Genomic DNA, 12,129 nt, shown 5'->3' with positions numbered 1-12,129 from the left:
ACACATCGGAGGGCAATTTGGGGTTAGTATCTTGCTCAAGGATATTTGGCATGCAGACTGGGGGAATTGAACCACCAACCTCCTGATCAGTAGCTGATCTGCTCTACGACCTGAGCCACAGCCACCAGTAATGGAAAACAGTTTTGGTGTGTCTCATTTAGAATGATCAATTTCTTTGTCACCTGATTGCCAAGACTGTGAAACACAGTCTTAAAAAACAAATAAATATTCAGATATCATGGGTTATGATTAGCATCTGCATCAGCGATGACTTGGACCTCACAGGGATTCACTTTTGTGTTTGCTTTTTAAAAATGCTATATCTGTATACTAGTTCAAGATTGCAACTTATTTAGCCTATAGTGTCTACCATGAAGCATCCTGAGGCTTTTAGATTATTATGAATGTTAACCTCTTAACTTAGGGTTAGATTTGGGGTTAGGTTGGATTTTAGTCACATGTTGAACATGGATAGTTTCTGCAACTATCGAATCAAGTCTCTTACTTGCAACACCATGAATATGTTCCAGCAATGGTACCCCTGAAGGTGTTTGGTTTTTTTAGATTGAAACGCCATATGTGTCTTACCCCACATTAATACAGCACACATGCATGTGATGCCGTCAATAGAGGGGAACTTGTGCGCTGACAGAAGTTCCAGATGGAGACCTTGAGCCATGCGGGAACAAAGCCATGAATAGACTTCTCCTAGTAACTGGCTGAATCATAGTGCAAACTAAATAAAATACGCTTTTAGGCCATGTACACCAGGGGCTCTGACCAAAGTCCATCTGGAAGTAAGTCTTGCCACCAAGTAACAATTTGGGCAGTCATTTTGAAGTATAATCTAAAGTCACATAAGAACTGCATGTATGGAATTACCTGTCAAATCTAATGAGAACAGTTGCTCATTTAGAGGGTCGCCACAGTGGATCATCTCCCTCCATCACACTCTGTCCCTCTGATACACTCATTTCTAATCACTTCCAGTGAAAACCTGTTCAACATGTTCAACTTTTCCACCTCCAGCTTCACCTCCTGTCTTTTTGTCAGTGTAACCATATGCAAACCATACACCATGGCATGTCTCAGTGCCATCTACCTTTCTTTCCATTCCTGCTGCTATCCTTCTGTCACAAATCATCCTTGATACTCGTCTCCCCCCACTCCACCCTGCTTGCACTCTCCTTCACCTCTCTTGTGCACTGTCTGTTGCTTTGGACGGTTGACCCCGGGTATTAAAACTCATCTACCTTCACTATCTTTACTCCACCTGTCTTTCTCTCATTCACACATGTATTCTGTCTTGCTTCTGTTGAATTTCATTAATCTTCGCTCCAGTGCATACCTCCACCTGTTCAGATTCTCTTTCACCTGCTCCCTACTCTCCCTACAGATCACAATGTCAGCAGCATCGTAGTCCACAGAGACTCATGTCTGATCCCATCTGTCAATCTGTCCATCACTACTGTGAACAAGAAGGGGCTCAGAGTCAGTTCCTGATGTAACTTTGATTTCCCCTTAGTGAGTGTCATGTCTCCCTTTATTAGGTAATGTCACTGGTCAACCTTCTGCTGCTGCCATTCACATCTGACCCAGTCTGGGTACTCTACAATCACACTAGAGTGGATATTGTTAGTGCTCTCGTGAAGCTCATGGCCCTCTGAATCTGGCCACCTTTCCAATGTTGTTCTTATACCCACACTATGGCCATGGCCATTTACCTCTATATGAACACCTTTACCTCCCTTCCATTGTGGCGAAAATAAAGAGCAGTGCTTTCCCATCTTTCCTAACCACCACTTTGGTGCCCCCAAGTTAGACCCTTAACTCTGAGCTGCTCCAGTGGAGCTGCTCAGAGCCAATAGATCTATTGTACTGGACAGCATGTAACTGTGCAAGCATCGATGGGGCATAACTGAAAGGGAAGACTTGCTTTCCTCTGAACTTCCATTGCAGAATAAATTTGTGAACTAAACATCCACACAAGCTGCTAGAGATTAGAAACAAATTAAAATGCAACATTTTTCAGGAATATATGTACCCATTATCTGTATCCATTATTTGCATAAAAGATCATCCTTTATTCAATCAATTTCTTGTCAGTCTTCAAACCTAATGTTGGAATTTTAACATTTAAAAACTTCTAGTTGCACTTCTTTTGCTTATTCACCAGTGTGCAGGTTCACTCTGTCTTTGGATAAGCTTTGTCTAATTCCTCTATGAAAAAGCAAGTTCATGTAGGTCTTCAGTTCACTATCTCCTCTTGCACTGTGTGTCAGAAAGATCCCCTTAATCCCTACAGCAAAACCTCCCTCTCAGTATACACATAGGCTCTGTAACAGAAGAAAAGTATATATATATTTTTTCCATATCATTAGAATTGATCTCGACCTCGGCCCGGCCGATGAGCAGAACCCTGTACGGTCTGTCTGAATGCAAAATTCATGTCTTATCTCGGAAAATGTGGCTCAGAGATTCCAGCCACCTCCCGGGCCTTATCATCAAAAAACACAAGTTTGCAGCAGCGTGAGGGGAAACGGTGCAGAAATTCAGAAATGGAACAGACTCTGAATGATTGGGCAAATAAAATAGGTAAAACCAGAAATGTAGTGTTGTACTACAAAGGTGGAGGAATAAGATGTTGATGAGCTGCAATGCGCAGGAAACTTGTTGAGTGACTGGTCTCTATTTCTCAGTGTGCCTGGCAGCCTGTGAAGCCATCAGTCACCCAATCTCTGAGCCTAGAAACAGCCCCGACTGCCTAAAACTGTGAGACCATTTCAGCTCCATCTCAGAGCATCGCAATCAACAGACTGAAACGGAGGTTTTATTCCTCTCCGCATCCACAGCCCACTGCTTCCTGTCGGCCTGCATATCTGCGCGCTGCAGACAACTGCTCATTAGATAATGCTAAACTGGCACTCCCAAGCATGAGGTTTGCTAAACACTGTGGTGATGGCTGACTTCATGCAGTTTGTGATGAAAGCGTTTGTACAATAGTCTGTTTTCCCCCATTATCCCGTGAGGGGCTAACAGGCGAGAGAGGCACCTCTTGGAACTGTTATTCACTTTGCAATACAGCAGCAATTTGAATGTTTGAATGCTGAGCTCATTCAGAGTAAAAGCGATTATACACCAGGTCAGATCCAACATATCTGATTTTATTTGCATAAATTTTATGTTTAAAATAGGGAAAAGCTCGGTTTGGTATAAGAGAAGCAAATGTTTCTGTTTAGAGCTTCACACACTCAGATCTTTCAGATAAAAGCACTGCATCCCACTGTAGGCTTAGACATTATCTTACATTTTACATTCTACAAACTGTTCATCACCTATACCTCTAATATTACTGTAAAAAAAATTACATGTTGTTTTCAGGATTCAGGCAGCTCATTTTATTTCATTTCTCTGTAGCTTTGGCACCACGTATGTTACCAATGTGATAAGCTGTAGCCACAAAACTACGCTTGTGTTTCCTCATGTGAATCATGTGCAGTATTTGTGAGTTTAGTCATGATTTACTCAGCCTGCAACTGTTTTTGTTTGTTCGTTTTCTCACCTTAACTTTAAAACTGTTTTCAGTATAAATGTTCACACCCAGAGATGGAAAACTATGTTTGCTTAACCCCTGAGCAAAAGTACAGCATTTTTGAAGTTGTACTGATAATAATTTGCCATTGCGTGTTATTTTATACTACTGCATTCAAAAGAAAATATTCCTTAACAAAATATATAACAGAGACTGAGATTAAAAGCACTCTTTAATAGAATTTCACCATATATTAAATCAGTATTCTCAGTAATCAGTCATAAGGCCTCTTACATGAAAGCAGTGTCTGCTTGCAACCACGTTACATTTTAATAATTTCATTTAAATGAATTTATAGCTTAAAAAGAAGAAAAAGAAGACCAAGAAAAGAGGAGGGGCGGGGTTAATATCCCAAATATGCGAAATTGTAATAACCGTAATAGCTTGAGGAAAAAGTCCAGTGTTATGTCTTGGGTTTTTGTGTTTTTTGTTTTTCCATCCCCGGGGCCTAATGAGACTGAATTGTGTTTTTTAATTTAAATAGGCGCCTTATCGTCTGTGAAACACTCTGGTCAATATTTGTTCTGAGCAGCCGACGGGGAGACGTTTGTCCACAGGGCATTTTAACGCCACCGTTTTAAACCCAGCCTTACTCTGAACCTAAACAGCCAGCTGCTCTTCCAGAAACTTAGCACTAAGATGACACCGGTGACGTCAGCTGGGGGTCAGTACAAAATCTTCTACATCATCTACAATGCTCGCTAATAATTATTGATAATCATTGATAACGTTGCAGCTGAAGATGATTTAAATTATACTAATAAAAAATACACATATTTTATTATCATTACTTCTTGTGCCATATAGGCCGCTTGGAGTAAAGACTGACTTTATCAGTGGGGCTGTTTTTTTCGCCTCCTGTTTGTGAGCTGAGACTGGGCTGCTTTGTACTTTGGCCCCGCCTGTCAGCTACGTCATTAATTCAGAGCCGTCTCACACCTGAGTTAAACTTTTGAGACAGTAGCCTACAGGACGCTACGGTGGTAAATCTAAATCGATTTGCTCTGAGTTACCGTGGAATAATTGGAAGCCTGTGGAGGCCGACATTTTTAGTTGAAGATGAAGCACGTTCCTATGTTTGTGGTAAGTCATGTTGTCTTTTTAAACATCTACAAAGCTTGCTGTGGTTTCACGGATCGGTGTTGTACCGGCGTCAGTCAGCGTGAAGTTTCTGTAAGCAGCTTCCTTGTGACTCATTTTTAAAAATGGAGATCCTTCAAAGTAATAAGAGTGCTTTTAATGTTTCGCGACAACCGCGGGGCGATTCTAATATTTATGTTAAGCTATTAACTTAATAAAAAGTTAATTATGTAAACTTTTAAGGGTTTTTTGTTGTTGTTTTGATTTGTTTATTGAGGACCGAAGTGACTAGAATTGTCAGGGGTTGTCGAACCAAAGTTTAGCCTCCCGTTGACTGTAAATAAAAAGGAGAGACCTCTGGCAATTTTCCGGTTTACTGGTTTGCGCAAGATGTCGCATTTATGTGTCGAAAGTGTCACAAGGCGCTGTGTGAACTCAGGTGTGAAATTCCTCGTGGGCTCACCAAAAAGTCACTTTATTTCTGTTTCCCCACCTGAGACACTGCACTGAAACTAGTCGACAGTTTGTGGTTGACTGTCATCGGCGACTGATCACTGAATAAAAAGAATACACGTTACTCCACAGCGCGTGTTTTCCTGTGTACCGGGCGCTATGTTGCGCTTAACTTTAAGAGCGTGTGCATTTTAATTGTCTTTAATTTTCGCAAAGATCCTATTGGTAAACTCCGGATAAAAATGGCCTGGCCTTATTGTTTGAGCCTTTTGTATAGCTTTCGGCTTGATTTTGAGCTGCCTAAAAGTTTTATTTTTATTCAATATTTTCTAATATGTTTGATTATGTGCATAAAGCGAGGGAAATGATGGTTTGCATTACGTCAGAGATCACTTCCATCGACAAAGTGCTACTTTAGAGTCGGACACCCAGTAGAAACAGGTATTGGAAATATAAACTTTTTCTTAAAAAAAATTAAACTCTTCTGTATGTCTTTGTGTATAAACAAGGTCTCTTTAGGGTTTTTTTCCTTTCCAAAGTACTATTAAATATGCTTAAGCACGCCATTTCTACTTTCCAGTGAAGGCAGGGGGATTAAAATTCTTATAACTGGTACTTTCACACACAGGTGAGTGTTTGTCTGTCTCTCCATGCCTCCTGGGAGATGCCCTCACAGTAACTAGGGCACCTGATGGTGTTGCGAAATCATGGGTGTGATTTCCTTATTTGGTTATTCCTGCAACCTATCAAAGTGTTGGCCATATTAGGACACACTGTTTGTGGATCACGTTTCCTGTTATTTAAAACCTGTTGCTCAATATTAAGAAGTTCATAAATCAGCTCGGATACTTTGGTACACTTTCTTAATACTGAATCCACCAGGCTTAGTCCAAGGAGTGTTGGAAGGAAATCCCCTTCTCCCCCACCCACCTGTGCAGCACTGACTTGTTTATTTGCTTTCAGAGTGAAGTGGCGTGTTCTTAAATGTGACCTAATCTGACTCACATCATCATACAAGAAAGCTTCCAAAGAATAATGGCTTATATACTTATGTTTGTAGTGAAAATGTTTTCAGTTAGCCAAAACATATAATCAGAGATTATGTTTCTGTAAAACCCATAAAATGAGTTCTTTAATATAATCAATTTGAAATCTCTTAAGTCAAAACATGGAAAAAGATGAAAGCGGTGCACTTCATATTTTTACTTAAGGTAGTTTCATGACTATAACGAAGCAGGTTTTTGCCAGTTTCCCATTCTTGTCTGATCATAACTAGTTTTGGTACCTTAATGTAACTAAACATCACCCCACCTGCCTGTTTAGGGACTCTTTAAAATAAACCTGTTTATTCACCACTCTGACTTCCATTTATTTGTTTTTTGTTTTTTTTTTAAACCCCGCATCCAAATCCAAAGATTTCTGTGCCTGTCCTGGTCCTTCTTCTCAAATCCACCACAGCATACCCACAGGCTGGTCTTAAAGTGGGAAACGGCAGAGCACGGCGGCAGGCCAACTGCCCGGCAGATCAGTACGAACACGGCAACCTCTGTTGTTTGAATTGTAAAGCTGGTAAGTCTCATGAAACTGAACTTCTGTAGTAATTTCAAACCAGTAAGCCATCAAAAGCCACATGAAATGGCCTTATTATTTAGGTAGAGTCACATGTTCAGTTGAAGGAGACTTATAAAGTGTGTGTGTGTGTGTGTGCTCTAGGCACATATGTGAAATCACCCTGCAGTGTAGATGGAGAGAGGGGGCAGTGTGAGGAGTGTGACTACGATACATACATGAAGCATGACAACCGACTGAAGTTCTGCCTGAAGTGCACACGGTGTCGCCCAGGTAATTCTGCTTGACGGCTTTATACCATCGATCAGAATGAAAAGGTTCACTATTGATTGTTCTTGTAGTCGGCGTGCTCAGAGCATAAACTCTGACTAAACAAGGTCTCTTTCATGTTACTCTCTCAGATGAGGAAATTGTAAGCTCATGCACTCACACTGAAGACACTAAATGTCAGTGCAAGCCAGGGAGATTTTGTGATCCTAACCAAGCATGTGAGGTGTGCTTGAAGTGTTCACGGTAAGTGTCTGCAAATTATTCAAAATCAGTAAAGACACAAGTATAAGGAGGGAGTGGATATAGTGGGTGTTGAATGTGAAGCTGCCAGGCAGGAGAAGAAGAGGAAGAGGGTTGGTGTTACAGAAGACGATGCTAGATGCAGATTGTCCACTCTGGTGACTCCTAAAGGGAGCAGCGGGAAGAAGACTGACATTTAGGTCTTTAAACCTTTCGATTTATTTTGCTTCTCTCCTAACTAGGTGTGCAGAGGATGAAGAGAAAGTGAGAAACTGCACATCAACCACCAACACGGAGTGCAAGAAGATCCAGAACAAATCTGGCTCTGATCCAGGTACACTACTCTGGCAGATGCATGCAAGACTTTTTGTTACACTGGGATAAATGTATATTTACAAAGTCAGATTTTCCAGGCCAGAAACAAATGATATCAGAGATTCACTCGCACTGTACATTGATTCAAGCCATGAATCTCTTGGGGGGGGTGGTGTCTGTAAATGGCCAATGACTGTCTCTTATGTTTTTTGTTTTGTTTTTCTTAAACAGGTATCACTGTGGTGGTGGTTGTGGTGGTGCTGTTTGTCCTCGCTGCCATAACATTTGCTGGGATATTTTTCTACAAGAGGAGACGTAAAATGGGTACGTTGTTCTTATACAGATGTTGGATCCTAATAGTAAAATCACCTTGATGCAAAAGTTTTAGTGCTCTGATAGGCTGTCGACCTGTTCATCGAGTCCTTCACATTTTGTCTGTGTTAGCTGGGGAGGATGGATAGTTTTCGCATTATAATGGGGTAAACAAACTTAAATGATAAAGATACACATGCCACAGTTTGTATCTTTTGTAGTAGGGTTAGTACTTCTGTGACTGGAGCTAATGCTTCTGCTGCTCGTCTGAACGTGTGGCAACTAAACAGTTGTTTTATGTTCTGGTGGCCACTGCAGCTGGCCGTGTCCACTCAAGAAAATGCTTTTGACCAGCTGTATCAGAAGTATTATCTGCTCAGCATTGCCGAAGTGAAGGCCTGATGATTTTTAAGCTGTCCAGAACAGTATAGACATCAATTTTACAAATGCCCCAATGTAAACTAAATGCTCCACCTCCACATTCCTGGTGTCACAGAAGTCACCAATCCGGCCAGGTGTGGTCTTGGGGCATGACGCAGAGAAGCAAATCATCAAAATGTAGGGGTGGGTTGTTGTGTTTTGGGTTTTTTTGTTTTTGTGTGTGTGTGTGTGTGTGTGTGTGTGTGTGTGTGTGTGTTTGTTTTTTTGCTTGAAAAATATTCATTTCAACCTATTGTCTAGATGGTTCCTGATCACTCTTAAACAAATTCACTTGTTATTTCAGCTCTGATCGCTGTCAGCAGGAGCAGTGTTGTAGGGTCCAAGCACTTAAAGCAGATGCTCGAACTGTTTAAAATTTTGGTCTTGTGTGTGTAGTGATACAACTTTGCAGTGTTATTGCTCTGACTGGTGTCAATGCTGTGGGAAGGACTTGTACTTTTTCTTCACACCACAAACAGATGAACTGCTGATATTAAATTGATGCTGCCACGATATTTTCATGCACTTGTTGAGGCCTGGCTCTCATTAACACAGATCTTGAGCCCGCTGGCCTCTGCAATCAGTCTGACCCATAAGCATACGCTAATAAATGCTGAGACACACCTGCTGCAACCGAATGACTGAAAATAAAGTTCCACTCAACATTTCTGGATTCCCTCTGAGCTTCACAGCATTGTTTTGAGAACCCTGTTAGTAAAGTCTTATCAGTGAAGCATTTTCCCACAATGCTGACCGTGTGCCATCTTTGAGAGCAAGATAAGAGCTTCTCACAGGATGGGATATTTTGACTGCACAAGGCCAAACTCTCCTGTAATCAGACTGTTTAGAGCAGATGAGAGATTTTCAAATGGCACATGAAATGAGTAAAACATGGTAAGAAAATTAACAGTTCTGGATAATTGTGGGACTGTTCATCACATGTGGAACAGTGTTGAAAGACTGAAAAGCTATTAAGTATAAGTTGAAACATCAGACGGCGTGATAGAGGATATACATGTGTGCAGAAACATGTTACAATGGACGTGCAGTTTCAGGTGTGGTGATCTAAGAGCAGCAGATGAGCTGCTAACACAACATGCTGACTATGTTGGGATCAGGTGTAACTGATTAAAGCCTAATTATCAAGTACGCCCTCTCAGCAAACATGTTAACCGCAGTCTGTTGGGGTGTATATCATTACCATGCAGGCCTCGCATAGAGGTGGGCTGCTGTTGGCGAGTTCACTCAAGTACTTTTCCAATTGGACTGAGCCATGTGAAGATGCTTTTCCCAGTTTGTGCTGTTGACCATGCTGCTGGTAAACTGGGCTGGGTCCAACACAAACTGGAACTGCTGGGCAGGCTTTTCAGCCGACTGATGAAAATCCTCAGTGACACACAGTGTCCATTAGAGGCTGCACACTGCTAGAATTGATGCAGAGCAGCAGCAGGTTCTGCTCAGTTGATGAAATTTGAGCTCAGACAAAAATTAAATAACTTTGTGTTGGAAAGTTGTGAATTCTTGGAAGTTGCATAATTCTCTTCACATTCTTTCCTCAGGCTCTCAGAGAAATCGGTCTGGCAGGAGCAAAGCAGAACAGGTGAGTGACTCATGTTTTCCATTAATGTACAAAAATAGCCAAACATGGCGATGAGCTGAATGGAAATGGCTTTCCCAAGGTAACTTAAATGACAGAGACTCTCTTAACATGTTCTTCAGCAATACACTGCCATCCAGACTCCTGAGGATAAGGACACTCAAAGACCAACCAGCACAAATCTAATCCTGTCCCAGCATCTGGTGAGAGTTCAATCTTCCAACATTGCTGAGGATGAGCGTCAATTTCTCAATCCAAGCTTCAACAGCTCAGCCAGTAACTCCCAGCACAGCCTAACAGACGCGCTCACACCTGCCCCTCAAGCCAGCCCTGTGGTCTCAGCGCAGCTTCACAGGAGGGTGAGAGCTGCAGCTCATCTCATCGCCTGCTTCATCCTTGCTTCTTGTCTTGTTTGCTGCTATTAACTAATGCTCTGCTGCTCTAACAGCCTCCGCTGTCTTACTGTCTGTCCTCATGTTCCAGTTTACCCACTTTGATTTTCATGCTACACACGACTCCTTACATGACAGAAAGAGCCTCAGAATCCTACCTGCTCCCAGTTGCAGAGGGACAGGTCTGCAGTCATGGATAAACCTCAGTGACTTGCTTCTTCCGTACTGCACTCCAGTATGTTGGAGCAAATTCTCTCAACAATCAGGAGCCGTATAAGAATCCTCTGACTCTCGGTTTAAGAATTACCTTTAACATTTGATCTTCAGTGTCTCAGGCTGCTGTTATTGTGTTAGTGGAAACTTAATGAGTCACCTGGTCCTTAAAACACCTGAAGATTAACAGGGAATGCTCCTTATCAGTCTCGCTATCTCGTGTCTCCTTTCATTTTCCATCCGCACTGACAGGAAAATGCATCACTGTATTGTGTAAGGTGTTTTAGATAAATGCTTTTCCTTTCATTTCATTCACCTGCTTATAAATAAGACATGCTTTTGATTTAGCAGGTCTTACAATTTCTGACTTTTTATATGTTAATGCCTGTTTGCTTTTGTTTCATTTAGGAAGAGGTGCCACTTCCCAAGCTTGTTCCTGTGAATGGTAAAGTATTTTGACTTTTATTCCTGATCTCACCCACTGCATAACACACAAGCACCTGCTGTTAAACACAACATTAGATAAAGCTTCCATTTCATGCCACCGCGCTGCTTTTAATTGCAGTCCAGTTGGCTGTCAAAATGTTTATCAGTGTTTATCAATGTTATCAGCACAAGGCGTTAATGTGATGGAGTGAAGGTTGTTGTTTGTTTTTTGCAGGTGAAGAGTCTCTCAGGAAGTGCTTTGAATATTTTGAAGAACTAGATGTGAACTATCAGAAGAGGTTTTTCCGTCAGCTTGAAATTAGTGACAATGTCATCAAAAGCAAAGAGAACCTTCCCTATGAAGACAGGATCCATGAACTGCTGCATATTTGGGTGGAGAAAGAAGGTAAAGGAGCGAGCTTAAATGACCTGCTGCAGGCTTTGAATATCCTGAACCAAAGGCGAACTGCTGAGACGATCCACCAGAAGGCTGTGGACGGCGGTCACTTCCTGCTTTTGTAGGGGGGGGGACTTTGTAATTGTCTCAAACTAGTAGTGGTCAGAATAGGAACAAAACAAACTTGGACACCTCAAAGTGTGTATGTTGTTGAAGCTGCTGCTGTTTCAGTAAGCACATCTTACTAGACTGTAGCGTGAGCTCTTGAGGTAAACATGCCTGCTTGAACTAACTTATTCCAAACTGACGGAATTCAGTCGTTTTTCTTATCTGACTGTGAGCCATGTATTCCTGTCAGCTCCATAGTGTTAAGTATTTCATTAATGCCTGTAATAAAAAATGAAAAAATATATATATATTTATTATTATTATTATTTTTTTTTTTTGGCTGATCCCAAACCTCATTAAAGCTTGTTTCAGCGAAAGTTATGTTCAGACATTTATTGTAATCTAACAGTGTCCTGAAGAGTCGATGTATGTTTCAGTTTGGTTCTGTAACTACTCCTTAGCAATTCAACAGACTGTCAAATGACCAATGGAGTTAATGAATGTATGTAAGTTATTACAGTGGAGGGTATTTTATTAAATTTAAAGAGTGCTTCCTTGACTGTATTATTTACCTGTTGATCCAGTGTTGTCGTGATTGTGGTTAACAGAAGCACAAATTTTAATATATTAAGATCTTGTTTCTGTTGTACTTCTGTTTTGTTACATTTCCTTCTATAATCTTGATCATCATCATGGATGTTTACAAAACCTAGTTTTCTACAATGCTCTGTTTATGTGCTGCACT

At 41.2% G+C, this 12,129-nt stretch overlaps 1 protein-coding gene across 2 annotated transcripts; it reads left to right on the top strand.

Annotated features, from left to right (window-relative positions):
- Positions 1-4,316: 4,316 nt before the first annotated feature.
- LOC102292869 (tumor necrosis factor receptor superfamily member 10B) lies at positions 4,317-11,422 on the top strand. Of its 2 annotated transcripts, none has more exons than XM_005948839.3 (10): positions 4,317-4,675; positions 6,541-6,694; positions 6,839-6,967; positions 7,096-7,207; positions 7,447-7,538; positions 7,751-7,843; positions 9,811-9,851; positions 9,971-10,207; positions 10,862-10,898; positions 11,115-11,422. In XM_005948839.3, the coding sequence occupies exons 1-10, from the start codon at positions 4,652-4,654 to the stop codon at positions 11,399-11,401; spliced, it is 1,206 nt and encodes a 401-aa protein (XP_005948901.1). In that variant the 5' UTR covers positions 4,317-4,651; the 3' UTR covers positions 11,402-11,422. The 2 variants fall into 2 exon arrangements, with proteins under 2 accessions (XP_005948901.1, XP_005948902.1); XM_005948840.3 differs by having other exon boundaries at positions 4,318-4,675; positions 9,971-10,051.
- The last annotated feature ends 707 nt before the right edge of the window (positions 11,423-12,129 follow it).

This window comes from Haplochromis burtoni, unplaced genomic scaffold (genome assembly GCF_018398535.1).
Source record: "Haplochromis burtoni strain Fernald_Lab_line unplaced genomic scaffold, NCSU_Asbu1 Contig_585, whole genome shotgun sequence".
Classification (NCBI taxonomy): Eukaryota; Metazoa; Chordata; class Actinopteri; order Cichliformes; family Cichlidae; genus Haplochromis; species Haplochromis burtoni.
Note: the sequence above shows the minus strand (reverse complement) of the source record. Positions and strands in the feature narration are given on the sequence as shown.